The 27,533-nt window shown below is 44.7% G+C and overlaps 1 protein-coding gene across 1 annotated transcript; it reads left to right on the top strand.

Moving 5' to 3' along the window:
- trabd2a (TraB domain containing 2A) lies at positions 1–26,799 on the top strand. The gene is made up of 7 exons (XM_049004089.1): positions 1–959; positions 3,022–3,582; positions 14,589–14,738; positions 15,217–15,391; positions 22,556–22,646; positions 24,871–25,092; positions 25,789–26,799. Exons 1-7 carry the CDS (start codon positions 855–857, stop codon positions 25,982–25,984), a joined length of 1,500 nt encoding a protein of 499 aa, XP_048860046.1. The 5' UTR covers positions 1–854; the 3' UTR covers positions 25,985–26,799.
- The last annotated feature ends 734 nt before the right edge of the window (positions 26,800–27,533 follow it).

Here is a 27,533-nt window from a genome sequence, read left to right as displayed (position 1 = left end):
GACAGTGATGCTCACACAACTTCTCAAAGTCCAGTGTTGCAGCCTTAGCCTGGGATGAAAACGGACATAAGAAATAACGGAGCGGGTATTTTACGCTCTCCTTTAAGAACTTTGACCAGAAAGAGGAGATCAACGACCTGGCTAATATCACGTCAGGAGAGGCAATAAGGAATTCGGGGTTAAGAAACACTTTATGCTGGAAGTGCACCATGCTGTTTTATTGTCACTTTTTTGTTACATTAAGGTGCCTTTGTAATTTGCCAGCGGACAACACAATCTAAAACGTCTTTTAGTATTATTTAATTATTCTTGTTACTCAATTTTAGAATTATACTCGTAATTAGTAACAGTCTGTCAAAGGATCACCGTACGGATGCATTTCGGGCGCTCTCCCCCACAGTGTTTTCTCTCGCTCTGCTGATCTGGGAATCACAATGTGATTTCAGGAGACCCCTTTCTGAGGCCGGACCAATGACAATACAAAGTTGGAAACGGGAGTAGAGATTGTTAAAGTTACTTAGATGTAGTTGCCCTGCAAGTCTCGCCGAACGCTTGCCTCGAAAAGCATGCATGTTTAGCCATGATTCACAGAGCTGCGCTTTCGCATTTTCAATCACATGTTGCGGCAAGGAAGCACATTGTTCCCTTTTAAAGGCATAGTGTATTCCATCAACGGGATTTTTAAGTCATCGGAAAATTACTGATAATTTCATAAGTTCTAAAAACTGAGCGGTATCCTACCAGGATGGCGGATCTACTTCAAGACGTTTCCGAAGTGACACGTTCTGTGAGTTAAGTGCCGATTCCTGCAGAACAGTGTGAGGAAACTCGGGAAAGACACTCGCGGAGCTACGATGCGGCTCGCTTGGGGCGCATGCATTCAAGCTCTTCTCATCTTGCTGGTAAATGCGAAGCAGAGGCCACCCCGAGAAAGAACCCACTGTCAACTTAACAGAAAAGTGAGTATTTTACAAGAACCGTCTTAATAATTCCCCATCTTAAAAATGTTAATATGATCACTAAGCTTTCGGCAGCTGCAGTGATGCAGTGATCAAAACTTAAACAGAATATACGCTACTATCAAGTGCATTATAATACACAGGGATACACTAATTCAAAGCCTCAAATTCAGACTTACATTGTTACAATTACACAAATTAAGTAGCGACACTAATCGTAACCAAAGGCAATGATGTTTCTGTTCCACTTTCATTCAATTAATTTCTGTGGAGAGATAACAGACATAATCCGCCCTTGTTATAATGTAATAAATGGTATGTTTGAATCATGTAGGCCTACGCAAGAATTGTAAACTCAGTAGTAGTGGTACTGTATCACGAAAGTCTTTGACTAGACAATATGAATAAGATATGCAGTTCAGTTACTCCGAACTATTGACCAACATCTGACTCTGAAAACCAGGCAACAGGGTGGTTGACAGTTTCCCGGCTCACGTAGGCTACTTAAACTTATCTGCGACACTGTAGACTTAACTACATTAATAAGTAATACATTTCAAAATTTGAAATCGTTTTACAAAGTGATAAATATAATTTTGTATGGTTTAGACAGTTTTGTCCAGTTGAAACCCAAGTACTTGCTTATTTGCAAAAGTATTATGTCTAGTGGAAATGTAACTGCGCGCAACTAGAAGTGCGAGACCTATTATCTTCCGGGCCGGCTTCTGCGGTGCGATGAAGCGTTGAAGGTAGTACAGATTACACAGGAAATGTATCTTGTGTTGTGTTGATCATGTTAATTTAAATTTAACTCGTCCGTAATTCACTTATTGGAGCCGTCCGTCAATTGCTTTTCAAACAACACCATCGAATTAACATCGTACGTTTAAAAACTAAGATGTTGATTGATCAGAGAACGCAGGAAATTGCGACCGAATTAATTAATCGCACTGTCATTTGTACCTCAGCTTAGACGACTAACAGATTTCCTTCGGTGCATGACTGTATGCCTCATCGGTTCCTAAAAGGTGTTTTATTACATTGCATTATAATATTTAGTTTTAGACATTACATATCTGCAATCGTTTTCTCGTTAACATGAGAGAATTGTTCCTTGTAGAATTACGTAACCGGTCTAGCTGGAGTTTAAAAAGAAGCATTTGGATTGGCAAGCTGCCCATGTGATTTACTGTAGGTCACCTGCTGCCTCTTAGGTTTCTAGACAAGTTTACGTTCTTAGGCAGATGGATCCTAAGACATCAGTCAAAACAGCGTTTTTAGATGAGCGTAAGTTCGTGTAAGGAGGAAATAACTGAGCGGAGTTTTGTCTTGTTTGCTCTACAGATATATCTGTCTGTCTGTCTGCCTGCCTGTCTGTCTGTCCATTTTTATATGGGGACTGTTAAGACCAGACTCACACAAATAAAACCATGGCAGAGCTGCTAACAGCGGGGAGATGGCAAAATCGAAGCGTTAGGATAACTGAATTCTGTAGGATAACTAAAATGCTGGACACACGGTAGCCTGTCACACACGCAGCGTAACCTGTAGTCGATCAAATGTCCATGTCTTTTCATTCATGTGTCAAGAGCCTCGTTTGTAGCTAGATTAATGACAGTGTGAAATGTTACCTCACAGCATCGCCACTCAGATACTATAATGGATGTACAAGTTACATGTACGTCTCAGGGCTGCAGGTCATGTAACATGGACATTTTCAATGGAGTAGGTTTGGTTTCAACATCACTGGGGACGACAACAGCGCCGAGCCCCCCCCCCCCCCCAAACACAAACGTTGCACCCACAATATTGGTAGACATGACGTATCCCTGCCATCCATACGGAAACCTATGTCCTTGGGCATTTCATTACTGCAAAACGGCGTTATAATTAAAAATAAACAGAAACATAAATAGACAGTTATTGTTGCAGCATGTGAGGGACCTTTGAAGCAGAAATATAAACTAATGTTTGTCGACAGCTGAAAATGTTTATGTGGAACACTGATAAATTCATTTTTAGTTCATTAATAAATGAATCTCCTTTTTTTCCTGTGGGACAGCAAAGTGATTTGAACTCATTCCTGTGGACCATTAAAAGGGACCCCCCCTCCTTCTTTTTCGGCACCATCCATGTCCCGTACACCCGGGTGTGGGACTTCATCCCGGACAATTCCAAGCGAGCCTTCGAGGAGAGCAGCGTGGTTTATTTTGAGCTGGACCTGACAGACCCCTCCACCATCGCTGACCTGGCCCGCTGTCAGATGCTGCCCCGCGGGGGACACCTGCGCGATGTGCTGCCCGGTGACCTCTATGGCCGGCTCAAGCGCCACCTGGAGTACGTCAGGTTAATGTTGCCCTCCTGGATGACGCCGGCCCAGCGTGGGCGGGGCTTGTATGCAGAGTACCTGTTCAACGCCATGGCTGGCGACTGGGAACGCAAACGGCCCGTGTGGGTCATGCTGATGGTGAACGGACTGACGGAAGCCGACGTCCGCTCCCGGGGAGCCCCTGTGCTCGACCTTTACCTGGCGCAGGAAGCCGAGCGCACCAGGAAGAGGACGGGAGCTGTGGAAACGGTGGAGGAGCAGTGCCACCCACTGAATGGACTCAGTTTGTCCCAGGTGAGTGTGTAGTGCGAGTCATCATGACTGACAGCCGGTCCCATGATAAGCCGTAATCTCCAAAATGAAGGTTTGCCCACCGATAAGCTGACTCTCCGCACTGACAGCCTTCCCACTGATAGGCTGACCCTCATGACTGACAGGCTAAACCCTCATAGGCTGACTCCCATGACTGACAGCCTACCCAATCATAGGCTGACCCTCATGACAGACAGCCTACCCAATCATAGGCTGCCTCTCATGACTGACAGTCTATCCAATCATAGGTTGTCTCTCATGACTGACAGTCTATCCAATGAAATGGCCGACTATAATCACTGTTGCGGTTTTCCCACATGAGATCCAGTGCATGTAAGGCTTTGTGCCCTCAAGGTGAGAAATCTTCTATTATACATCCCAGATACACAAACTCATTCTGTGGTTTGTTACACGTAGGTAGATGCCACACTAAAATAACGCAAAGTAGCTATACAGAAATCCTTTCTGGCAGGTTGTACAGAAAGTAACAGATAAGCAAGTACATTTAAGGGTGAATGTAGGCATTAAGAAGCAAGTGTGTATTAAAGTTTGGGCATTAATGGGTCTGTACCTGATGATGTTAAGTTGTTTATTTAATCATTAATCTGTTGAGTAATGAGAGTCAGCGTCTGTCTGTGTGTGTGTGCTCGTGTGTCAGTGTATACTATAGTCGTAAATTTATGTAAGAATGGATTGATTATGTGGTAAATGCCTTGGCTTATAATGTCACAGTACAGTGTCAAAAGATATTTGTCAGTGAAATGTATGTTGAATCCTCAAACGCTTTGCTTGACACATGAATTTATGTACAGTTTTAAAAAAAGTCTCTTGTACAGCCTGATATTTATTTACTTTGGTCGTAAGCCCGGGCCCAATAACTGCGGCTATTGCCTTCTTGAGTTTATATCTTAAACACGCTGCTCTTTTGCTTGGCATCTTGTAGCCCGTTAATTACAAACTCACTTTTGCCTGTAGGTGAAGATGACAAGAAGTTTAAGACAAAAATATCTGAAAATCTGAGGCCATGTCTAATCACAGGCTGTTATTTATAGAGACACATACCATACGAGACAGATTTTTTTAGGCATTTCACGTTTGACGTGCTGCCTTTCAAAAAATATTGTGAAATACTTTTATTTGAAAACACTAGCAGATGGTGAGTGCCATGGACCAGCCAGTCACTTGCTTAAATGACTCAGCTGAAGGTCTGAGTCTGCATTTCTCTGAGACGACATTAAACCTGAATCTCACTAATACCATCTAATAACATTAGCATTCAGATTGAGTTTATATCCCGATTTCAGATATCGGCCAAACTGTAAGCGATCGACGGGCCCCAATGCTCCAGAATTTTGCTCCGCGTCATTCTCATGGTTAAAAGATAAGCTGTCGGTCATTCAGCTAATGGGCACCGGAATTTCATAAACCAGGTCATTTAACTTGTGCTTTCACAGACGGAGAATAACACAATAACTTGTGATTGATGATGATTTTCAATGGAGTATTAAAAATGTGACAAGGACAGAGAGCAGCATTTGTTAGCTCATGTAAGTCAGATGTGTTTTGTTTAAGTCGGCTGGCTATTTTGCATTTAACATAGACATAAAAGTACAAGGTACATTGAGGCTACTTGATAATAAAAACAAAGCCTGGAAATGACCTTGGGGACCTGAGCGCAGATCAACCAGAATGACGTTTAGACCTGAAACATCTTTATTCTTTTAGCTGAAGTCACTCTAGTCCAGGGAGATCCTGCCGCAGACCAGCTTGGGCCTGTACCTTCTGCTGGCTCTGCTGGTGCACACATGCAGAGTCTCTCACAGAAACTGTAGTCATGGAGATAAAAGCATGTGCTTGTGTCCTGGTAGGTGGCATTTCTTCAGGTTCGCCTGCTTGCTAATGTTAAATAAAAGCAAGAATGATTCACTATAAATATAATGGACACGTGTCACAATTGGCAGAGTCCTGGACAGCTGTTTCGATATGATCTGCAAGACAAATGCAATAATTCTCTGAGAAAGATAAGTACTTCCTTTGAAATAAATAGAGTATGATTATTTATTTTAGCACTGAGCACGATACAACTTCAAAATAATCAAGCTTTTAAAGTATTTCATAGTGACATTCAAAAAACCTACTGCGAATTTTGCTAGTCTTTTTCTACTGTAAAATGCGAACAAAATACGAGATCGTATAATACTTTTTTTTTTTACTAACATTCGGCCATTTTCCGGATTTTAATATAATGAAACTGAAATGTAATATTTGGAAATGCAGCAAAGAGGGTTATGCTGCACCTTCACGCCTTACGCCTGCCTCCTCATTCATGTAACCTGAGAAGGACGTTTAAAGCTCATCAACCGTAACTGATCTGAACGGAAGAGAGACCTTCCCAATGTGTGATTGTGAAATCAAAGGGACAGTGTAACACAGAGTGGCTCTTCCCTTCCTGTTCATGGGCACAGTGACTTTTCTTACATCTGAGGAACCAACGTCCAACTATGTCCTTGTCCTGTTCACCTGCTCTGCAATGACTGTGGCTCCCGCTAGGTCCCGGAAAGCTGGGCTCATTTGGAAAAGGCCACACGCCTCTCACATAAAAACACTCAGCGGTCGCCATTCAGTTCAAACCGAAAAGCCCATCTGTAGCTGATAAGGCCGGTAATTAGACACAGTTACACATCAAATAAGGGTTAATTCCTCAATAACAGAAGGAAGCACTTTTACTGTATGTTACTTTGCATAACAGTAGGTTGGATGACTTGTCTCCATCCAGCTTTTCTGTGCTGTTCTTCTGCTATTGTGCCAAGCGAGGGGCCAAATAAGGATGAACTATGTGGGATTTATTTATTTTTCCATTGCAATCTGGAACTCGGGGCATGGACAGCATTGCAATGACATAGAAAGCTAACTTATTAAAATTTCCCACAGCGTAGCATCAAAATATAGTCAGATGGCAATGTACAGTCTCAATACACAAAAAATACACAACCACCAGCTGGAATTATGTGTATTTGTTAAAGTTCCCAAAACAGCCTGTTCCCCAGGCTGACCCCCACTGAAAGGCAGGGGATTTTAATTAGCGTGTTAATAGCACTGCTTGCTATCGAGGTGTGGAATATTAAATGTTTTTCGTCGCAAACACAACCCACTTCATTTCAGATTGGTGATCCCAGGTCTCACTGCCGAAACATGTGCCAAGATGCAGATGAAGAATTAGTCCTGTGTACTTGATGCTGCATTTTGCCGTTTCAGAACTTAGTGAAAAGCAAGAGAAAATATTACTAAAGGTGTAATACAGAGCATTCTTGGATATTATCTGCCATGGCTGTATGATGCCACTGTTTTAGCCAGTCGAGGAAGATGACTCTGACATGGACCCTATTAACTGCAGCCTCTGGGTCTGCTGGTGTCTGGCACAGGGAAAGGTTCAAACCTTCGCAGTATATTTCGTCATGCAAAGATGGCAATGGGAGCCCAAACCTCATTGTGCCGGGTTCATTTACTCCGGTATTACCATATTCCAAACATCAGAAAGCGTGATCCGTTTTATGTTTAATGGCCTTTAGTAATATACCTTAGACAGCCTATAGCTTAATCAAGTAATTTTAATTCCATTTATTTAAAAAAATAAATCATGCCAGTGACAAATGGCACTTGGAAGAAGCAACTGTAATAATTTTTGCTGTTGTGATACTCCGGCTTGTCGGTAATGGCGATTTTATTTTCCACGGCGAGCTGTGAGTTATTTGAGTTATGCACTTTGTAAATGAAGACAGCAGGAGAGAAATGCGTCTCAATGCCACATTCCTCATTCGCAAATTTATGGGTGAATGTGGTTGGCGAGACATTAAGATAATTTCCCTCCCATTTATTATCTGATTGCATATTTAAGTTAATTATATGCATCCTGAAGGCGATATATGTATCAAAAGTGGATATGTACTTTGGAAAAAAAAATGTAAATGCGAAATCTGGATAATGTGCCGCCTTAAAAATCATTTATTTCGTGCTAGTTTTAAAGGGAGCTTCCTGCTGACAACCTTGATTTCCAGCTGTAACTCCAGAGGATAAATACATCAGCAGTACAAAAAAGGAAATAATGACACTGTAGTGCCACACTCTGCTGTCCAGGACACTGCCAGTACTGACCAGTGGGCATTATGGGGGCATTATGGGCTTGCCATGGAACTCGTAATGGGGCCCGCCATGAGCACCGCCATGGGGCCTGCAATGGGGCCCGTCATGAGCACCACCATGGGGCCTGCAATGGGGCCGCCATGAGCACCACCATGGGGCCGCAATGGGGCCCGTCATGAGCACCGCCATGAGCACCGCCATGAGGTCCAGCATGGGGCCTGCAATGGGGCCCGTCATGAGCACCGCCATGAGGCCCACCATGGGGCCTGCAATGGGGCCCGTCATGAGGCCCACCATGGGGCCTGCAATGGGGCCGCAATGGGGCCCGTCATGAGCACCACCATGAGGCCCACCATGGGGCCTGCAATGGGGCCCGTCATGAGGCCCACCATGGGGCCCTTCATCAAACCCTTCCCCAACATAGTAAAATTCATTACTATTATTTTAGCATGAAAATTAATAATATCCATCCATTCTCTGTAACTGCTTGTTCTATTCAGGATTTTGGGGAGGGGGAGGTCTGGAGCCAATCCTGGAGGTTAGGGGCAGAAGGCGGGGAACCACCCAGATTCTTAGATGGGATATCATCCTGTCACTGGGAGCACATTCGCACCAGTTCACCACACTGCATGGTTTTGGACTATGGGTGGGAATCCATGCAAACATCAAGAGCACATTCTTCCTCACACACATACGGGTAACCCCTCCTTTGACAATCCCCTTATTGCTAAGTAATTACCTGGTAAATATATGTAAATTAGACTTTATTATTGATTAACTACCACAGTAGTAAGTAGACAAATGCAGAGAAACTAGATCAGAAATACAAAAAAAATTATGTCCTTTAATTTAATTAAGTAATGTACAGTGGGACCAGTTTAGGTTGGCAATAACTCAGATATAATTGCATTCTTCCTAAGAAAGTAGACAACCAATTCTTAGAAACACCTCCTTCGTTACTCATCAATTCAAATTACTCAATCCAAGGTTTATGTTGGTACCAGCCCAAGTTTGTTACTATCTGGAAATTAAGATCTGGACACTTTCCAATGCATTACTTTTTCTTGCATACTTACTGTCCACGGATGCACCCATTTATAAAGGGCTTATTAAACTTTACCTTATAGATACTTGGTAACAACCTCTCCAGGAACTGTTCTCCTCTACTGTCATGCTACATCTTCCTAAATATTGGGTATGTTCTTGTAGATGTTTCTACAATGTACTCAATGCCCTCACCGTATATTTTGTAATACATTGTTCCCTTTTCCATGCAGTCACCACACACCTGTACCATGTAAATTCTATAAGGATACTAAGTAAAACATGACAATGTAAGGAAGTACAATCTAAAGGTACCAGAGCTTAAAGGTATTAGTGGATATTTTTGCCGTAGTTCCTCTGTATTTACCTGCTTATTGCCTGTGGTAATTAACCAGTAATATACTTTAATTTACCATATATTTAAAGGGTAATTACTTAGTAATTAGGGGACTGTAAAAGGAAGGGTTGCCCTCAGATGCACACAACCAGCCGGGGGGGGGGGGGGGGGGGGGGTATTTACGGCCTCCCTCTGAACCACTGTGCCAGTGGACACGTCTGATTTGAAGATTATTTGTCATAATTATATTACTGACAAGATGTGATTTGTATAAGGGCACAGTATAGAGGGGAATTACACAACGGCATCTAGTATATCTTGTACTAATGGAACCGTTTGAGCCGACTGCTGTAAACACCTTTGACAGCACTGAGGGGAGTCATGACAGCTAAGATCAGTGAGAAATCCCTTCAGCTGGTAAGAAGCTGTGGGCCCGGCTTTTATTGAGTTACCTTCCTGGCATGGAGCTGACGGCGTGCAGGCCAGGAAAACCTACAGCCTTCCTGTAATGCTGTCAGTTTGCTTTTAGAATGAGGATGTGCATAATTCAGTGTATGGGCTTGAAATGGTAATGGATTTAATGAAAGAGGCTAATTAGTGAGCTCTGTAGAGTAACCTGCCGCGGCTTTCTCTGTATGACAGGGCTCTCACCTGGCCAGCAGATGATTGCCCTTCTGGGACAGATTGCAGTGCAGCATCCCTGCTTCGGTTAACTGTCCTTTGAATGCATTTTCCAGTGACCGGTTGTTTGTCACCTGCATTTCATTGCAGAAACAGCAGGTACTAAGCACTCATGGTAATTCAGGGAACCGCAGACCACAGCAAATGCATAGCAAGGCAGTGGTTCCTCTTATGTTGGTTCACAGCTTGGAATAGCTAGATTAACTGAACCGCGTGCACTGAACATGTGGACGTTTGGTCATGGGGGAGCCTGGCAGAGGATGGGGAGGGTCAGGCCTTTTGTGGAGGGTGTGATTAGAGGGAGCAGGTGCTGTCTTTGTTAGTCCTGCTGGCCGAGTGTACACAGTAAGCTGCAATGTCTACACCGGTGTGAGTGTACTCTTCGCAGTGGCATACAAGGAGGCAGCTTCCCACACTGCATAGGGGACTCACTGAAACCCAGGGGAAAGCCCTGCGTTGTGGGAGGTGCAGCTGACACGCGAGTCGTATAGCAAAGTGCTCCCCCCCCCCCCCCCCCCCCCCACCTGCCTGCCACCCCCATCCCGACCTCATAATGCTACTAACACTGAACTCTCACTGATTGACAGTGACACTGGGGCAGCCTGGACACAGTGATGGTTTGAGTGCCTGCTGGTGGAAGCGAGGATGTTAATGAACTACATCAACAAGGACAGCCTCCTGTATCCCGGTGATGCTGAGATTGCTAATACATGAGGGCTGACCGAAAGATTCACACCCTATTTAATTTATGTTCCTGCCGTTTGAGATCAGCTGCCTATACCATTGGTTTGTGCCATGTATTAAATTAAATATATCTGGTACATTTTAGTAAGCCAGCATCTGTGCTATGATTATATATACGATATATATACGCCTAACAATATATGGACCAAGAAATTGATATATATATATATATATTTTTTTTTTTTTCTTGTTTAGTAATTTGATTTTGATTTAAAGAATGAGGTAAGTGTTTCATTAATGTTATTTGGTTTCAAGTGGTTGTATATTAGTGCACCCCTAGTGGTTGTTTTAGAACAGGATGCAGTTAGTGTTGAATATTTTTTAATGCGGTGTAAATATGACAATATTTATCATAAGACTTCTTCTAATTCTTTGATGATGTTTCAGAGTGTTTTAAAATGCATTTGGCTATGAAAGACCTACCATGAACCTTTAAGCTCCCATAAAACAAATAGCTTATTCTTCCCTGGGTGACCCGTTTAGAATTGAAACATTAACTGTCAGACCAAATATATGGTCTTAAGTCCTGTGTAAGTCCATTGGGCGAGCGTAACTCTAACTAAGGCCGGTTCCGGAAGGCTAGGGCATGTATAAACAAGGTTATTATTTTCTTTCAAATGTGGGCACCGCGCATCAAAGAAAGCTCACAAATTATCCAGGACAATAGACTCTCCTTGGCACGCATTGAAAGGACAGACTTCAAATGTGGAGGTTGTGTTTGAATTTTTTCTTTTTTTCCTTTTCAAAGTTCAAAGAGAGGCAGAGGGAGCATACACACGCACAAAAGCCGGCCTGTCTGTTAGAGTCCGGCGGAGCTTGCCTTTCCCGCCCTGCTCTTTAAACACGCCCACTTGAAGACCGCAGCTGGTGCCAGCGCTGCCCAGTGCTTGGAGGAGAGGGAGAGAAAAAAAAGCTTTGATCTCCCATTGCTTGTGTAAAAGTTGAGCCCTCAGTAAATCAGTGGGTCAGAAGGCCAGCCTACTGTTAGGGTTAGATTGGGCTCATCGATATCACTGGCCACACCCCCTCCAGAGGAGCCTCTGACAGCCTTCTTTATGTCCTTTAAAACAGAGCAGCTTTGGATTGTTTCTCTTTTCGAGAGGCCAACACACCTGTTTTGAGCTGACGCTAATTGCGAGCGCTAGGGGTGTGCATTGCGCTTTCAAAGGAAGTGTTTGTCATCATTCTTAGCCGTGCAGGCAATGAAAGTCATAAAAGAGCTCAGTGGTTTAAAGCGAGTCCCCCTCATTTAGATCCGCTGGATCGCGTTAGGAATGCTAGATTCAAACCCCCCCCCCCAAACAACCACCACCCCGCCTAGGCTTCTTCCCTCTACTGAAGACTCAAGGCATAGTTCCCCAGCCTGCCCAAGCCGTTGAGCTCAGAGTCGCTTCCAGTAAGCGGCGATGACAGCATGTTGCTCACCTCCAGGCGGGGCGTGTGTGTGTGTGGGGGGGGCTCTGTGCAATCAGAAACGTGACCTAAAGCAGCGAAGCCGGCAGTCAGACGGTGGTGGCGGGCGGCTGAGGTGGGGGGAGTGAAACTCCGTGGCTCGGGGCCAGTGCCCTGATTGCTGCTCACATCTGGCCTCACAGCAGCGTCCAAACACAATATGCACGGCAAAAGAAACACTTTAATGATTAAGTGCTGAATGGCTAATCGTGTCCAGGAGACAGTGCCGTGGACACAGAACAAAGTGAATAGCGAGAGCTGAACCAGCGTCTCTGCAGTGGCACTTAAGTATGACACGGAAAATACAGCCGTGTGTCGATGCCCATTTTGTATGTAGATGCACTGAAGGAGCAACCTTGGCCTCCAATTACTTGCTGTATAGTGAGCATCACGGGGTAATGCAATGCGGAATATATTTCTTAAAGATATAACATGAGCAGAGGAGAGATTCTGGTGATGGGGCACCCAGCTACTTGGAGCTGCGCCGGACATCCGCAGTGTGACTCGCTCATTAGAAGGCCAGTTGGTCTGAGGTGCGTGGAGAGGAGTTGGGTGGGTGACTCATTTTTGCGGCTTTGTGCAGCGTCAGTCAGTCTAATGTTATCCCTGAGTCTTCGTCTTGTAAGTGTTTTGTCAGACTGAATTCTCCAGACATCCTGGAGCTAATTGAGGGAAAAATGACCTACCAATGCTAAGAACAAGCAGCTGATAAAACAGCGAGCACATTTCGCTATATTCCCCATAGCACCGCATGTCCCACCTTGCCTGGCACCTTTGGGAAAGATTGACAGACACTCATACAGAAGCTTATTGCAGTTAATAGGGCTAATAAGTTGCCTAATTAACACATTGTCAGCAGTGGGTATAGTAATCAATAATCTTGTATGCATGAATATACAAGATTTTCCTGTTTCATTTTAGTATTAATTGATTACAGTTACTGTACCAGTTTCAAGAGTGCAAAGCTGAGCCAGGTGCTTAACCTAAACTGCCTGAATTAAATATCCACAGTATAAATGCATACAATTATTGTCTTCAGTTTTTGGATTGGATTGAAAATTGGATTTCCTTTAATTTTTCATTTTATTTGTTCTTTTAACAGTAATTGGGGGCCCTTGATTTACATAGCTAACGGTTTTAGTTTTGTCCACACACTGGAGCTGGGAAGTCGTCCTTGAATGTGATCTTCCGCATCGTTACCCAAAGCACAGTGAACTGGAGAGGCTAGGAGCTGCTGGGGGAACCTGCCCCCCCCCCCCCCCCAAGCTACCACCCCCGCCCTCGACGGCCCCTCGAACAAAAGCAGCTCTTGCGAGCAGGGGGCTGACTTTCATTGGGGGGGGCACGCTTTGATTGGCGGCATGCTCTGTGAGGAGATGAAAGGGGAATCCCGCACCGCTTTGGCTGTGAAAATGTGCTCCACCAAATAAAGTTCATTGATGGATGGGTGGAGACCGCCCCCGCTGACCCATAGCATGGAGGGGGGCAGGGCTGGATGTGAAGCGGGGGGCTGCTGATCCCCCATGGGGGAGATGTTTTGAGAGCAGATGAGCCCCAAAGAATGGAGTGGAGAAGAGTCTCTCTCCAGTAGGGCAGTAAAACCTGGTATGAGGCACTGGGGAGGGTCATAGGATCGCTCTCCCATGCATACAGTCTGTGCCGCGGCTCTGTGTGGCCTGTCAGGAAGATGTGAAAGCCGATGGCGTTTCATCCTTTGTAGGCAACTCTTTGTCCCGGTTTCTGAGGGATAGCGGCAGGTTGCATTACCTCCATACGGCGCTCCATTATTTTGCAAATGTGTTTATCAACAACAGGCATACAGCCGCGGAGTGATGACTCGATAGGGGCATCCGGCTGCAGTTTAGCTGAACCCACAACTGCTTGCTACTGGGCCGTCCACCAAAGAGTGTTGCTCCTTTATTAAATGATCGCCGTTGATTGATGATTGTGTTTCGCTTAGGTTTTCAGAGGGAATTAGATTAAAAATAAAACTGTAAAACCACTCTTGGTATTCAATCTGACTGAAAAGTGTTCTTCGATGAAAGTTGGTTGTGATTTATAACAACTGGGAGTATTTTGTGGAATAACCTCAGAGGGCCGAACTCTGGCAGCAGAACATGAACCTTACCCATGCGGGAGACCTAAGGTAGTCAACACTATATCATTGCATGGCGCTGCTAACAGGGCTGGTTACATGCACTGTGGAGAAGGGAGTGCTGACAACTTAGTTTGCAAACATCTGTGTGATGGGGATGCACCATCCACTCAGTGCCTGTTGGATTATTGCATGGGGGTTTCTTTGACCGCCTTCTGAATCCTGTACTCACTTCCAAACATTGGTTTGTTTGACAGACTCGCTTACTTGCTTCCCCCGTTGGTTCCTTTGATAAGCTAGCCTACCCGCTTCCCAAACTTTGGTTGCTTTGAACATACAAATCCAGTGTTTTGCTCATCATTTCGGTTTCCTGTTTGACATTTTACTTGTAGCCGTTCTTGAGTCACCAAAATAAGGTGTTCACGTTGCATGCCCACAAGTTTTGGTCACAGAGGCACTGGAGGAGGCAGAGTAGAACATCTCCTCTCCCCACAGGTGATCTTTGCTCTGAACCAGACCCTGCTGCAGCAAGAGAAGCTGCGGGAGGGGGCAGTCGTGCACGTGCCTTATACCACCGACGATCTCATTCAGCACTACAACTGCGGAGATCTCAACGCTGTTATCTTCAACCACGACACATCCCAGGTGAGAGAACCTCCACTTGTCCTGCCCAAGCTGCCCAAACAACACAGAAAACATAAACATTTACACCATCATTCAGCTGAATACTGACTTAAATCATGCAGTATAAGTTCAATTACGCCAGAAGTTAAAATAAAAACCAGCAATACAAGGAATTCAGTTTTACATCCATGCGTCTCGGAAAGAGCCAAGCTGTTCAAGGTATCAACCACCTGCTATTATTAAAGCCTTTTAACTGAAGGCAGCTTAGAGTGGAAAGAAAGCTCAGCTGCAAAAGTGGCCTTAAAGACTTCGCCTCCTTAGATTCCATATCTCCTTAATGCTATACCATCATAAACGCAGCAGTACCTGAAATACTTCACCCAGCCACTTTAAATGTCCTGCTGCCAGTTCCCCTTCCCTATCAATGCGTACTGGAGAAGATGATGAAATGAACGTGCCCTTTCCCACCATTACCGCCCACCCCCAACCCTACCCCAAGGTTCCCAACTTCAACAATGCCTCCCTGCCCCCCAACGAGCGCACGGCAGCCCAGGAGATCGACAGCTACTTCCGACGGGAGCTCATCTACAAGCGCAATGAACGCATGGGCCTCAGGGTACAAGCCCTACTGGAGAACAACCCAGGAAAAAGCTTCTTCTTTGCCTTTGGGGCCGGTGAGTGGGTCTTACTAATGTGGCTTCGATCTACAGTCTTTATTTTACACTGATGCCCATACCACCTTAAACACTGTGCTGTCTTACGCACTGTGTCACCTGAAACAGCACTATTTCTGCTGTGCAATAACAAAACATAGAAATTAACAGAGTCTGCATGAATGTGCCTGGGTACTGAGTAACTTCTGTTTCAGTCTGTACACGTGGCCCACAGTAATTGTGTAGGAAAGTGGCTTGCCATCTGTCCAGGGAATGATCTCATGGCATTTTAGTGAGCCTGTGGATTTCCCATAATGCACCAGGGTTCAGGTGTGGATTTCAACTGACAGGGACAGTGCACAGTCAGTGCAGATGCCTGAAAAATGTGCCCATTCCTGCCCAGTGTTGTTGGGAAGGGCAGCTGATATGTAGCTGGGTTTGATCACATCTTTAATTCTTGGGCAGCTTTGTCATGCTTTGTTATAGAGGTCTTTCTTTGTAGATCAAAGATTTGAAGACCTTTTCATCCTTCACAAATGGTTAGTGATGGGGGGGTTATGGATGTATGGGAGAAGAGTTGCTGAATGCAAATTTGTAAACGACAGAAAATGTGGAATGGCCGAGGGAAAACTACACAATTAGACTGCAGAGCGCTCTTTAAAGGCTTTTACATGCTTGTGTGCCTTCACATCATTGGGCCAAAACAATAGCTGAATGAGATGAAAAAGAGTCTTGACCTGTCTAATCAAGCCACATTTAGAATATTGCAATTTGTGTGACGTCATTTTTCCCAGCATCCTCTGGGGTAGGTTTTACTGACCAAGCCTTTCAAATATCCATCCATCCATAATTCCATCCACCCTACAAGAGAGGATTACAGTGATCTGAGTCCTTCTGTGGAAGCAGAGGGCATGAGACAGAATGCACCATAAGCACAATGCTAGTCTGTCATGGGGCAGTCAACATCCATCCATCCATTTTCTGTACCCGTTTATCCTACTCAGAGTCGTGGTGGGTCCGGAGTCTATCCCAGAGGCTGCAGGCACACGGCAGGGAATAACCCAGGATGGGGTGCCAACCCATCGCAGGGCACAGTCACACACCATTCACTCACACCTATAGGCATTCTGATAACTTCAATTAACCTCAGCATGTAACCTCAGTTTTTGGACCGCGGGGGAAAACCAGAGTATCCAGAGGAAACCTCACAACGACACAGGGAGAACATGCAAAGTTCACAAACATGGAGCCGTGGTGGAGAGTCAAACCCTGGTTCTAGAGGTGTGAGATGCCAGCACTAACCACTGCGCCACCGTGCCGCCCGGCAGGCAACAGTAGATTTGAATTCTTTTTCCTCATTCAATCTGTCAAAAACTGTTGGCAAATAAATGTTATTTGGACAAAACTATATGTGTCATACAGAAATGCAGTGAGCAGAAAATCCATCAGTTGTTAGAGGGGAGCCTCACAGATCAGTCCCATGCTAGACTGGAATAGCCGAGTCAGAGCAGTCTGTGGTCCACAAGCTTGATTTCCTCAATTGTGTCTCTTGGAGCCATTGATCATACCTGCTGTGGGAGTGGGTGGAGCCATTTGTCATGCAGTCTTTAAGAGAGGGCGGAGCAACTGGTAAGTGGGTATAGCTGTGCAAGTATAATGTGTCAGATGGTAGACCAATTTACCATTTATTGACACACACCGGTGCACAGGACAGTTGAATTATGAGCTTCTTCTTATGTGTTCATGACTGTGGTTTTGGATTTGAGCGGAATGCTGTGTTGTCTTATTTCGAGAGACCTTACTGGGCCTGGCTGCACAGTTTACCACGCCGAGAGACCGTACTGGGCTTGGCTGCGCAGTTTACCACATCGAGAGACTGTACTGGGCTTGGCTGCGCAGTTTACCGTGCCGAGAGACCTTACTGGGCTCGGCTGCGCAGTTTACCACGCCGAGAGACTGTACTGGGCTTGGCTGCGCAGTTTACCGTGCCGAGAGACCTTACTGGGCTCGGCTGCGCAGTTTACCACGCCGAGAGACCGTACTGGGCTTGGCTACACAGTTTACTGTGCCAAGAGACCTTACTGGGCTCGGCTGCGCAGTTTACCACGCCGAGAGACCGTACTGGGCTTGGCTACACAGTTTACCATGCCGAGAGACCTTACTGGGCTCGGTTGCGCAGTTTACCAGGCCGAGAGACCTTACTGGGCTTTGCTGCGTAGTTTACCATGCCGAGAGACCTTACTGGGCTCGGTTGCGCAGTTTACCATGCCGAGAGACCTTACTGGGCTCGGTTGCGCAGTTTACCAGGCTGAGAGACCTTACTGGGCTCGGTTGCGTAGTTTACCAGGCCGAGAGACCTTACTGGGCTCGGTTGCGTAGTTTACCGCGCCGTGAGACCTTACTAGGCTCGACTGCGCAGTTTACCGTGGCAAAAGACCTTACTGGGCTTGGCTGCGCAGTTTAACGCACCGAGAGACCTTACTGGGCTCGGTTGCGCAGTTTACCATGCCGCGAGACCTTACTGGGCTCGGTTGCGCAGTTTACTGTGCTGAGAGACCATACTGGGTTTGGCTGCGCAGTTTACCGTGCCGAGAGACCTTACGGGGCTTGGCTGCGCAGTTTACCGTGCCGAGAGACCTTAACGGGCTTGGCTGCGCAGTTTACCACGCCAGTATTAATCACTCAATCCATCTGAACTAGAATAGCTTCTTGTACACACAGGCGTTTATTCATTTAATTCATTCAGCATTTTTTTGCCATCTGTTTCTCTCTAAATCTGATCAGTAGATGTGTTTTTTTTTCTTTATGAGATTAGCGTGACTTTTCAGGACTCAGCTTGACTGACGCCACAGGTGATGTCAGAGTCATCAGAACAGTTTCTATGGAAACTGTTCAAAAATTCAAAAGGTTTCATGCCTTGCCTGTGAATCTAGGTATCCTGAGTAAGTACAGAAATCATACATTTTGGGAGCTAAAAACAACACCACTGTATTGAACAGGAGTTTTATTAGTGTGCTTTGAGTTGTTTTTTTGTTTTAGGTCGACGGTTGTAGCCTGGGTCACTTGCATGCTACCTGTGGTCACTCTGCCCCATGTGACACTGTAACACCAGCTGACTGTCAGGCCCCCAGTGTCCCGACCTCACACTGCGGTTTTGAGACACAGTACTTATCCTGGGGAACTGGCCTTTTTCTCTTATGTCTTCTGTTTCAAACTGAGGAATCTAAACGAAAAAACAACATATTTTTGGAACAGTATATATGGTAGGTACACTTTCAGTCCAGACCGCAGTAATTTTAGACAGACAGGTATAAATCCAAAAACCTCACTAATGATTTCTGCTGCCAGTGAGACAATGTGTGAAGGGAAACTGTTACGTTTCTCCAGAAGAAAGCTGAGCTCTTCTCTTGTGGCCACAGGCGTGTGTGTGTGTGCGTGTGTGTGTGTCTGTGTGTGTGGGTTTGCATAGATCACATTTGGGGACCAAAATATCGTGTACTCCTCAGTATTTAATTTTGATTCATTCGCCTTCTCCAATAAACAGACCTTTGTATTTGTGTGAGTATATCTACCAGTCAGACATGCAAAGCACAGAAAGAGGCTCTGCTTCATTTATGCTGCTATTAATGAAGGAGAGTCCAGCTGCAGAGTAGGTTTAGTGTGACTGAAGTCAGGGAGGTCAGAGAGAGTGCAGTCAGTAGGGTTAATGTTTGTGGGGTTAGGGTTAATGTGTAAGTCCATCAGCCTGTCTTCTAACTGCATATCTTGGTCAGGGTCATAGGTCACAGGTGTGGCCACATGTAGCACAGAGTACAAGGCTGGGATGCTGGAGTATAGCATGGATGGGATGCTGCCCTGTGATGGGCAGGGACTCGCACATATTATGGTGCCGGATTGCCAGACTGTATGTGTCCGGCAGGGGCGATTCTAGGATTTGACCTTCAGGGGGGCTCAGTCCCCTGAAGAAATATGGGGCGTCAGCCCCCCTCCCCATGATTAAATTTGCCTTTGTGGGGGGGGGGATCCCCATGATAAAGTTCGCCAAGCCAGGGGAATGAAACTAATACGACAACCCAGGACAGATCGCTACATGGTTTTAGGAAAACTATTTTTCAGAGGGGCTGAAGCCCCCTTAATAGGGTCTCGAGCCACCTATGGTCTCTGGACTGTGGGAGGAAACCCAAACAATACTGATTAAGGAAGGGATTAAAACCGCCATCCTTGGAGAATTGCTTCGCTAGCATTGCTAACCACCGGGCCGCCCTAATGTGTAGGTGGATTTCCGTGTTGTCAGATGTAGTCGTTCCATTGGAATCCCCTCATAAATGAAATCTGACATAAATATAACAGTGCAGCTTTCCGCTCAAAGTCTTAAATTGCAGATTGTATGTTGCAATTTCTGGATTGGGCTGGATGGGGGTGACGGTGCCTTGTGTGACCCCGAGCTTCCAGACAGTGGCTTTGGGGCTAACCCGGCTTAATTATGCCATCCAGGACCTGCTCTAGAGATGCAGCGGTACTTCAGGTAGAGCAGGTATTCCTGGAGTCTGAGTCATAAGTCACAGCATGAGGCAAACTGGTCCCCAGGCTCACGTTTCAGTTCCTGTTTGCATCCCACAGCCAGCCCCCGTCCTATGAAGACAGCTTCCTTTATTTATTTGTTTTTTTTTTTATTTATATGTTTTGTTTATGCATCATATTAATGTCCTCATATGCTCTGCTTTATATTTTTGAAGCACTGTATGAAATAAATTCCCACAGCGATAAAATTTATTGCAGTGCAAAAGATCACAGGCCTCGGTTTTCCTTCAGCAACACTGTTTTTAAGGGTCTGATGTGAGCTTGCATGCCTCACACTCATAAAACTCTCTTGCACAAGCAACATGTTGGTCGCTCTTCAAGTTTCGCTGTTTCTCCTTGCTTTGGTTGGCAGAGTATGAAGCACACAGCCTGTGCCAGAGGTAGATTTTCTGCTCAGGACAAACCCTCTCTAATGTTATTAACAAACTTATTACCTTATTCATTTGTTAAGCAGATACGTTCCTCCAAAGCACCTTACACAACATAAATATTTATGCAGCTGGATCTTTCTGCTAAAGGAGTTTCATGGTAACCATATGCATAAATGTACAACAGCAAATTCATTTCATAAACTATGAAAGGCCCTTAATTCCTACACCTCCTACTGGATGATGTTACTCCCTTTTTAATGCTGGCAGGCAAACAAATCCATGGTGGTCCACCCACTGTTCCTGTTTATAATTTCTTCGTTGGTCTTTAAAGTCATTAATTATACTGCTTCTAGAATGACTGGCAGTTATAATGGATTCTATAATAGGTGTAATCACCAGAAAGCGTAAACACAGCAGATAAGGCGATAAACAGTTTCATACTAAATAGAATACTGGTGTACTTTTACAATTACTATGTATGGAATCAGCTGATATTTTCAAGGGAAATAATCCAACAGTATGACAGATAAGTAATAAATATTACGTGCTTTAAAAGGAACCCAATATTGCTGAAATGAAAGACAGTGACACCGGGTCATGGTGTTTCAGTGATAGATTACGAGCAACGCAGGACCTGAAAATGTAACAATGTATGAAATAAAACTGGAGATACTTGAGGACCATGATTACCCATTTTCTGCACCGAGGAGAGAGAAAATGTCAACGAAAGGGCCTTTAGCAGAGAGAACCTGCCAGAGTCAAAGCCGCAATTGATCATTATCCTCGGTTAATGAAACAAGCCGCCGTAATCTTTGCAGACTGGCACCTGGCTGCTCTTGGGCTGACCCAAGTTACTTACTGATTTACCCTCAGATTCGGAGAGACTGAGTTGGCCATCTGTCTGCTGTCATTCTTAAACAATCAGTGAAAATCCAGGAAATGCTCAACAAAGACTTCATTGCCAGAACAAGGCCTTATCTTTACATTTGGAGCGTCATAAACGCTGGAGGCTTTTCTCGGTTATCAGTGAGCCCTAGGAAAGCAGATGCACGCTCAGAAAAGCGTTGTGGGGCTTAAGGTAATCTGTGTGGGCTTTGATTGGGACACTGATACTCTTCAACGGTGCATTTCAGAGACCAGCATTCCTGTGCTGTCTGGCATTGTGATTTCATTCCATTTACAACAGTGCTGCAGCTGCAGCCTTCATCTACTGTGACGTCTTGGCTTCCCAATTAACCTGTAGGGTATTTACAGCTGCGTATTTTTCCACTTGGGGAAGGCTCTCCTATCGAAACATGAACTGATCATTTTTACGTTTTTATACCGACTGAACAGTTTTCCACCCGTTATCTAGCTTCTCTCCAGATCCCCACTCATTCCAGGATTGTAGTCATACATCAAATGGAGGGTATGAAAAACGAGATAAAATATGACTTATGATGAATTCTAGTCAGTGATGTATCTTCTGTCTTGAGCGGTCTCTGTTTACAGCTAGTCCACCCCAGTCCCAGGAGTTGCCGGCTTCTTTTTGAAATCCACCATCATTTTCTCAGGCTTTAAGTGCATTTTTGCTCCTGGTTGTTGCCCTGTTAAAAGCTAACTGTCCTGGTTCTGGTGCACAGCCTGGCCGCCATCAGCCAGTAGACCGGCTAATGTGCTGGCCTCCAGAGGTTTGACATCTGGATCCACATAAAAGCCAGGGATGTGGTCGGATCGTACGGCACAGCCGAACGCATCTTGCACATTGACGTGACCCGTTTATTTTTGCGGAAGGCCGACCGATGTTAACTTCAACTTGAACGTCTCGCTCCGAGAATCATCCGCCAGCCTCATTCACTCACAGCGAATTTGCTACTATTCTCCAAAATCCCAAAACGGTCACATGAAGTTCATACATCTTACAGGTTTGATGTTTTTAGTTTTTTTATCATCTCAGTTTACAACAGAGATCAGACAACTATGTTTCTAAAAACACTGCCCAAAAACCACATCCCATCTATGAATAACATGCACAACTTGCAGATCCTGTATTGGCTTCACACGGCACACCTTCTCCCCCAAAACCTTTCCTTTTGGCTGTTTATGAAGACTGGCACGATCCCACTTGGACCTTCAAAGCACCAAAGCGCACTCAGCATTCAGCCTCAATAAAACACCTTAAAGGCATTAAAAAAAAATAAAAAAATTTCTAAACGCCTGTGTTGGCAACAACTGACTCATATTTAATTTGCAGGTCACTTTCTGGGCAATAATACAGTGATCGATGTGCTACGCAGTCAAGGCTACGAAGTGGAACACACACCTGCAGGGGAGCCGATTTACAGGTAATCAGTCACACTTGCTTACCAGCAGGTACTAACACCCTCACTGAGTTGGAGTCACCCACATATTGACTGGTAATGTCTACCCGATTCTGCTGAATAACCATGCAAGCATCTAGGAAGTCCTGCTGTACTGCACCTCCATTGGTGTACGAGGTTTCACAACCATAGCAGAAGGGAGCATGGTGGTCAGTAAACGGGTATTTTGTCTGAAAAGAATTAAAGTCCAAGTTACGGGAGGGGAAATTGCATCATATCCTAAAAATGTAATTAATCGCTTCAGTCCATCCATATACCTGAATAAATGTAAAATACTAAAATACTTGCATTCTGGAAAAATACATCTGCAGAGCGACATAAATCACAAAAAACACAAAGGTTGATCGTGTATTTTATGGTGCTTCCTGCTTTTGGTTCAAAGTGCCTGGCCGTGGCCTAACCTGTTAACCTCGGCCAAAACAATCTACAAGCCCTGGTGACCTGTAAACCTGGAAGGTCATTTAAAGTATACATTGGGCTTCCTTGAAGTAAGACGGCAGTGAATCATTTTAAGCTGCGTCTGGCGCTCACATCAATCTCACAGCTGAAGGGATGTGAGACAAGCTCACCGAAGCTGTGTTTGTTTAATGTTAAGATTCGGTCCTTGTACCTGGGCCTGTTTTTCACCGCGGCGACGGCTTACAGTTACAGGCAGGCCTGTTTGTTTATGTCTGTCTTTTGCTTCTCGGACTGGTTTTCACATGGAGTCTTTCCTTGCACAAATGCAGCGCCCCCCCCCCTCTCCCCCCACCCCAAACTCTCCAGACCAAAACCAGATGCAGAGCCCTGCTCAGTTTGTTGTGAAAATTCGGCCTCTATTCAGCTCTGCCGAAGCTTGCCTTCTCCAAATGGAAAACGTCTACGGCTCATTATGTGAACCTCGCTGCCAACGTCTATCTCTGATCTCGGCTCAGGGATGCAAGAAAGGCAACTGAACCTTTATTGGAGCAAATGGCTCATAATTCTCTCTAAGTAATGGGCCCATTTGCTGGAGATTCTGGAGATGATAAAAAAAAACAAAAAAACAAAAATAAACTTGGCAAAAAAATGCAATGCAGGAGTTGAGTTGTTGATTCGAGGAGGTTGGTTTTGTGACCACCACGGGTGCCCATACATCAGACATTACTACTTATTTTCTTTGCTTACCAGAAACTTTTCCTCAACAGCAACGCACATATTTTATGCTTCATTATACTTGCCCATGAAACACACAACTACCAAGCCCCTGATTGACTCTGACACAGTTGCTTAATGCTCACAGATACAGTCTTGTAATCCTTGGGCCACTTGCTGATTCTACAAAAAGGCAGATTATATGATGTCCTGCCTCCCTTCATGCTACAAGCTGTGTGAATCAGTACAGTTTCCTGGTCTGAGAGCGCCCTCTAGTGCGATAGGTGTTATTATATTCCAGTCCCCTTAAAATTTAAATTGCTTAAAAATCAAAAAATGGTTGTAATCATTATTTTCACAAGCAAATGTTCTGCCTACGTGGTTGGCCTACGGAAGAAGCTTATATAAGAAAAAAGCTAATATTCTGATGGAATCTACATCGACATTATTTGGAATCTAAATTAATACGGATGTTAAGTGTGTGGAATGTTCTTTTGTAAACATGCTGGTTGCTTAAGTGTTTAAACTCAGTATCATTTTTGATTCCAGTTGCTCTGAAATAGAGTATGAATGCACCAGTGGCACAGCTGGCAGTGTGCGAATTACCCAAGGCTGTGGCTTGAAATCGAGGTCCCACTGGGTCAGATGGAAAGAACTGGGACTTCCCTGTATTTGGGGGCTTCCCCACTGTAATGGCGCCTCTCTTACATAACAGAGAGGACAGTGTGAAGACGGCACATGGAACGCATATGTCATATTCATCTTTTTCCAAGGAGACCCGCGGTCTCGAGGCATGAATGTTTTCTATCCCACGTCCTGATCTTTAGCACCACGCAGAAAAGGTCGCTTTAGTATGTCTTTAAATGAGTTTGGCTGTGTAGCAGATGTGTAATTCTTAAGGGTATAACTAAACCACCCTTTTTGATACTTGACCCCTAAATCACCAGATTGCAAGTCTGTTGTCCACAATGATATTTGTGCCTAAATCCATAAAAACGTTGGGAAAATGTTAGAAAACATTCAGGCATCATTCAGAATATTTTTGCAAGCATGTATTTTCCCCCGAATTTTTCAGAGACAGGCCCCCCCGCTGGCCCTCTTTCCCCTTCCATGGGCCACTGTCCATGAACGAAGAGCTGGAAGCTCCCCTTATCCCGGAGCTGGTCCTCCACGAGCAGCAGGAGCGCCCCCTGGAGGTAGAGAAGGGCCACCATCCACCCAGAAAGAAGCTGCGCGGCAAGCCAAGGAAAGCAAGCAGGCGGCAATTCAGCGATCTGTGGGTCCGTCTGGGGGACAGGTGAGGCTTGGCAGGTTGTCTTTCGCTCTCACCTCTGGGCCTGGCTGCTTAACGTTCAGCAAGCGCCACATCCTCCTCTAAATTATAGTACAGCCTCCTTCCTGTCTGATAACGTGTCCTGCTCAACAGCTCTTCTGTCTCCATTGCCCCTGTGGGTGTTCCTTTTGAGGGGATTTATTACAAGACAACCTCTAAAACACACTGTTTTGTTTGGGTCTTAGCCCTGGATGACTGGTATTTTGCTGCAGCAGTATTGTTCTTGTTGGATAGTGTCTTCCTTAATCTGTTTCCTGCAGAGAAGAATCTGGAAAAGGACATATGCAAGAGTGCCAGACAGGACACAGAAAAAAAACATATTTGAATTGTATTAATCAACAAAAAAAATCTGTTTAAAATATTTTATATTCATTGATCTTGCTGACAAAATGATGCTTTAGTATCTTTTATCATTGGTAAACGGTATGGACCCCTTGGCAGTGCTTGAGTCTGGATGCTCCTATTTAGCTATACTGTCAGACTGTTATATTTCCAGACTGTTATACTTTCAGACTGTATTACTTTCAGACTGTTATACTTTCAGACTGTTTTACTTTCAGCCCACTATGCTACCTGAACTTTTTTCCTTTTAGTGTGGATTGTCATAGCCAAAGCTACTAAGTGATATCTATCTAATAAAGTATTCCCTTCTTGTTCCAGGTCTACAGAAGACCCGCCTACGCCTCCACTGGTCCATGTTATAAATGGCTACATCACGGTCCAGCCTCATCTCCATGGTTACAGAAGAGGCAGTCAAGATCGTATGCTAGTGAACTCCACCCCCATCCTCTCCCTGTCTGCTGTCTCTTTGTCATTGACAATAAGCACTCAAATAATAATGCTGGCACTGTGTTAGTACACACAGTGAAACGGGGTCCCAACGATGGGTGGGATCATCATCCTGTCAATCAGACTGATTTTAACCAATGGTTGGTCTTTGTTTTGTAGAAAGACCTGTTGGATATACAGTGCCCAATAACCTCATCCGTCATTGACTTTGCACTCTTAGCTCTCTCTGTCCCTAGTTCACGCATCGGATTACATCTATGTGCATGTGATACGGTGTCATGGGGGTGTGACACTAATCAGCCTAGAATGCATGGAAACAAACTCAACATCTCTTTAACCTTTAACCCCCTGAGGAATGTGGTTAACACTCCACAGCAGTATGAGCTCCATGTACACATATATACCAATACTTATGAATGTGCTATAGATGTAATTAGAAGACTTTACATGGAATGGTATTAAAATCCAGTTGGGTCCAGGCTACAGTCACCCAGAAGCACTGAAGTCACATTAAACAAGCAGATCTGTGAGAAAAGAGGCTAATTAGCTGCTGCAAATGAACTGGAGACGATCCAAATTCTGGAAAACTTTCCGCTGCCCCCGTGTGTTCAGACACCTTTTATTTTCGTAAAATATGCCAATGTAATTTATTTAACTATATAGTGTTAGATAATCAAGAAGTATTGTTTATTGTGAAAGTTACAACAAGTCTTGTAACTTTACCAGGACAATGTGCCCTATATCTTACATTTTCAGTTTTGTGGAACAGGACAGGTATTTATGTCTAATGAACAATAATATGTGAATGTTACATTTTGGTATATTGTTGGCAAAAAAAAAAAAAGCTTTGGAATAAAGTCTATCTGCCGCAGATTCCAAGGGGATTCGTGTTCCTGTCATGAAACCTTCTAGAATGTTTCCATTAACGCATCCAGACACGGTCAGATCATCGGCCAGAGAAAGAAATCTTCATACAGCCAAACCCTCCACTGCATACAGTGGAACATAATTGTTGCTGGTGGCAAATGCAGATAAATCTTCATTGAAGTCTGTCTCTCCCAGAAGGAGCTGGCGTTTTCCGGGAAAGCTGTACAAACCGATGCTGCGTGTGGCCATTACCACACATGGGCGGCCAAACTGGGCTGTTCTTCTGCAGTAGTAAACAAAGCAAGGCCACTGTTTGTCTTACTTCAACACTGGATACACCAAGTATAAAGACTCTATTCATTCATCAGTTTGCACAGGCATAGTGTTCCCACCCAGATAATCGTATCCTTTAACTCGCGGTTTAAATGTTTGCTACGCTACTGGCTATGTCGCTAACACCATTTAGCTTATCTCATGGGCTGTGTTTGCGTTATCTCACCGACTATAAAAGGATTATGTCTGGACTATCTCACCGACTGCATCTGTGCTATATAATTTACAGTTTTTGGTCCCCGTCTGGGTTTCCTCAAAGACCATAAGGGTTATGTCAGGACTACATCATTGGTACTCTCAGGGCTCTTTCTGTGTTAATAGTAACCAGCGTGACTGTGAGCCACGATGAGAGATTCTGCCCTACTATCAACTGGTCCCTCGCACGGGGAAATGAGAGACTCAGCCCTGGTAGTGAT

This window comes from Brienomyrus brachyistius, chromosome 2 (assembly GCF_023856365.1).
Source record: "Brienomyrus brachyistius isolate T26 chromosome 2, BBRACH_0.4, whole genome shotgun sequence".
NCBI classification, from domain to species: Eukaryota; Metazoa; Chordata; class Actinopteri; order Osteoglossiformes; family Mormyridae; genus Brienomyrus; species Brienomyrus brachyistius.
Note: the sequence above shows the minus strand (reverse complement) of the source record. Positions and strands in the feature narration are given on the sequence as shown.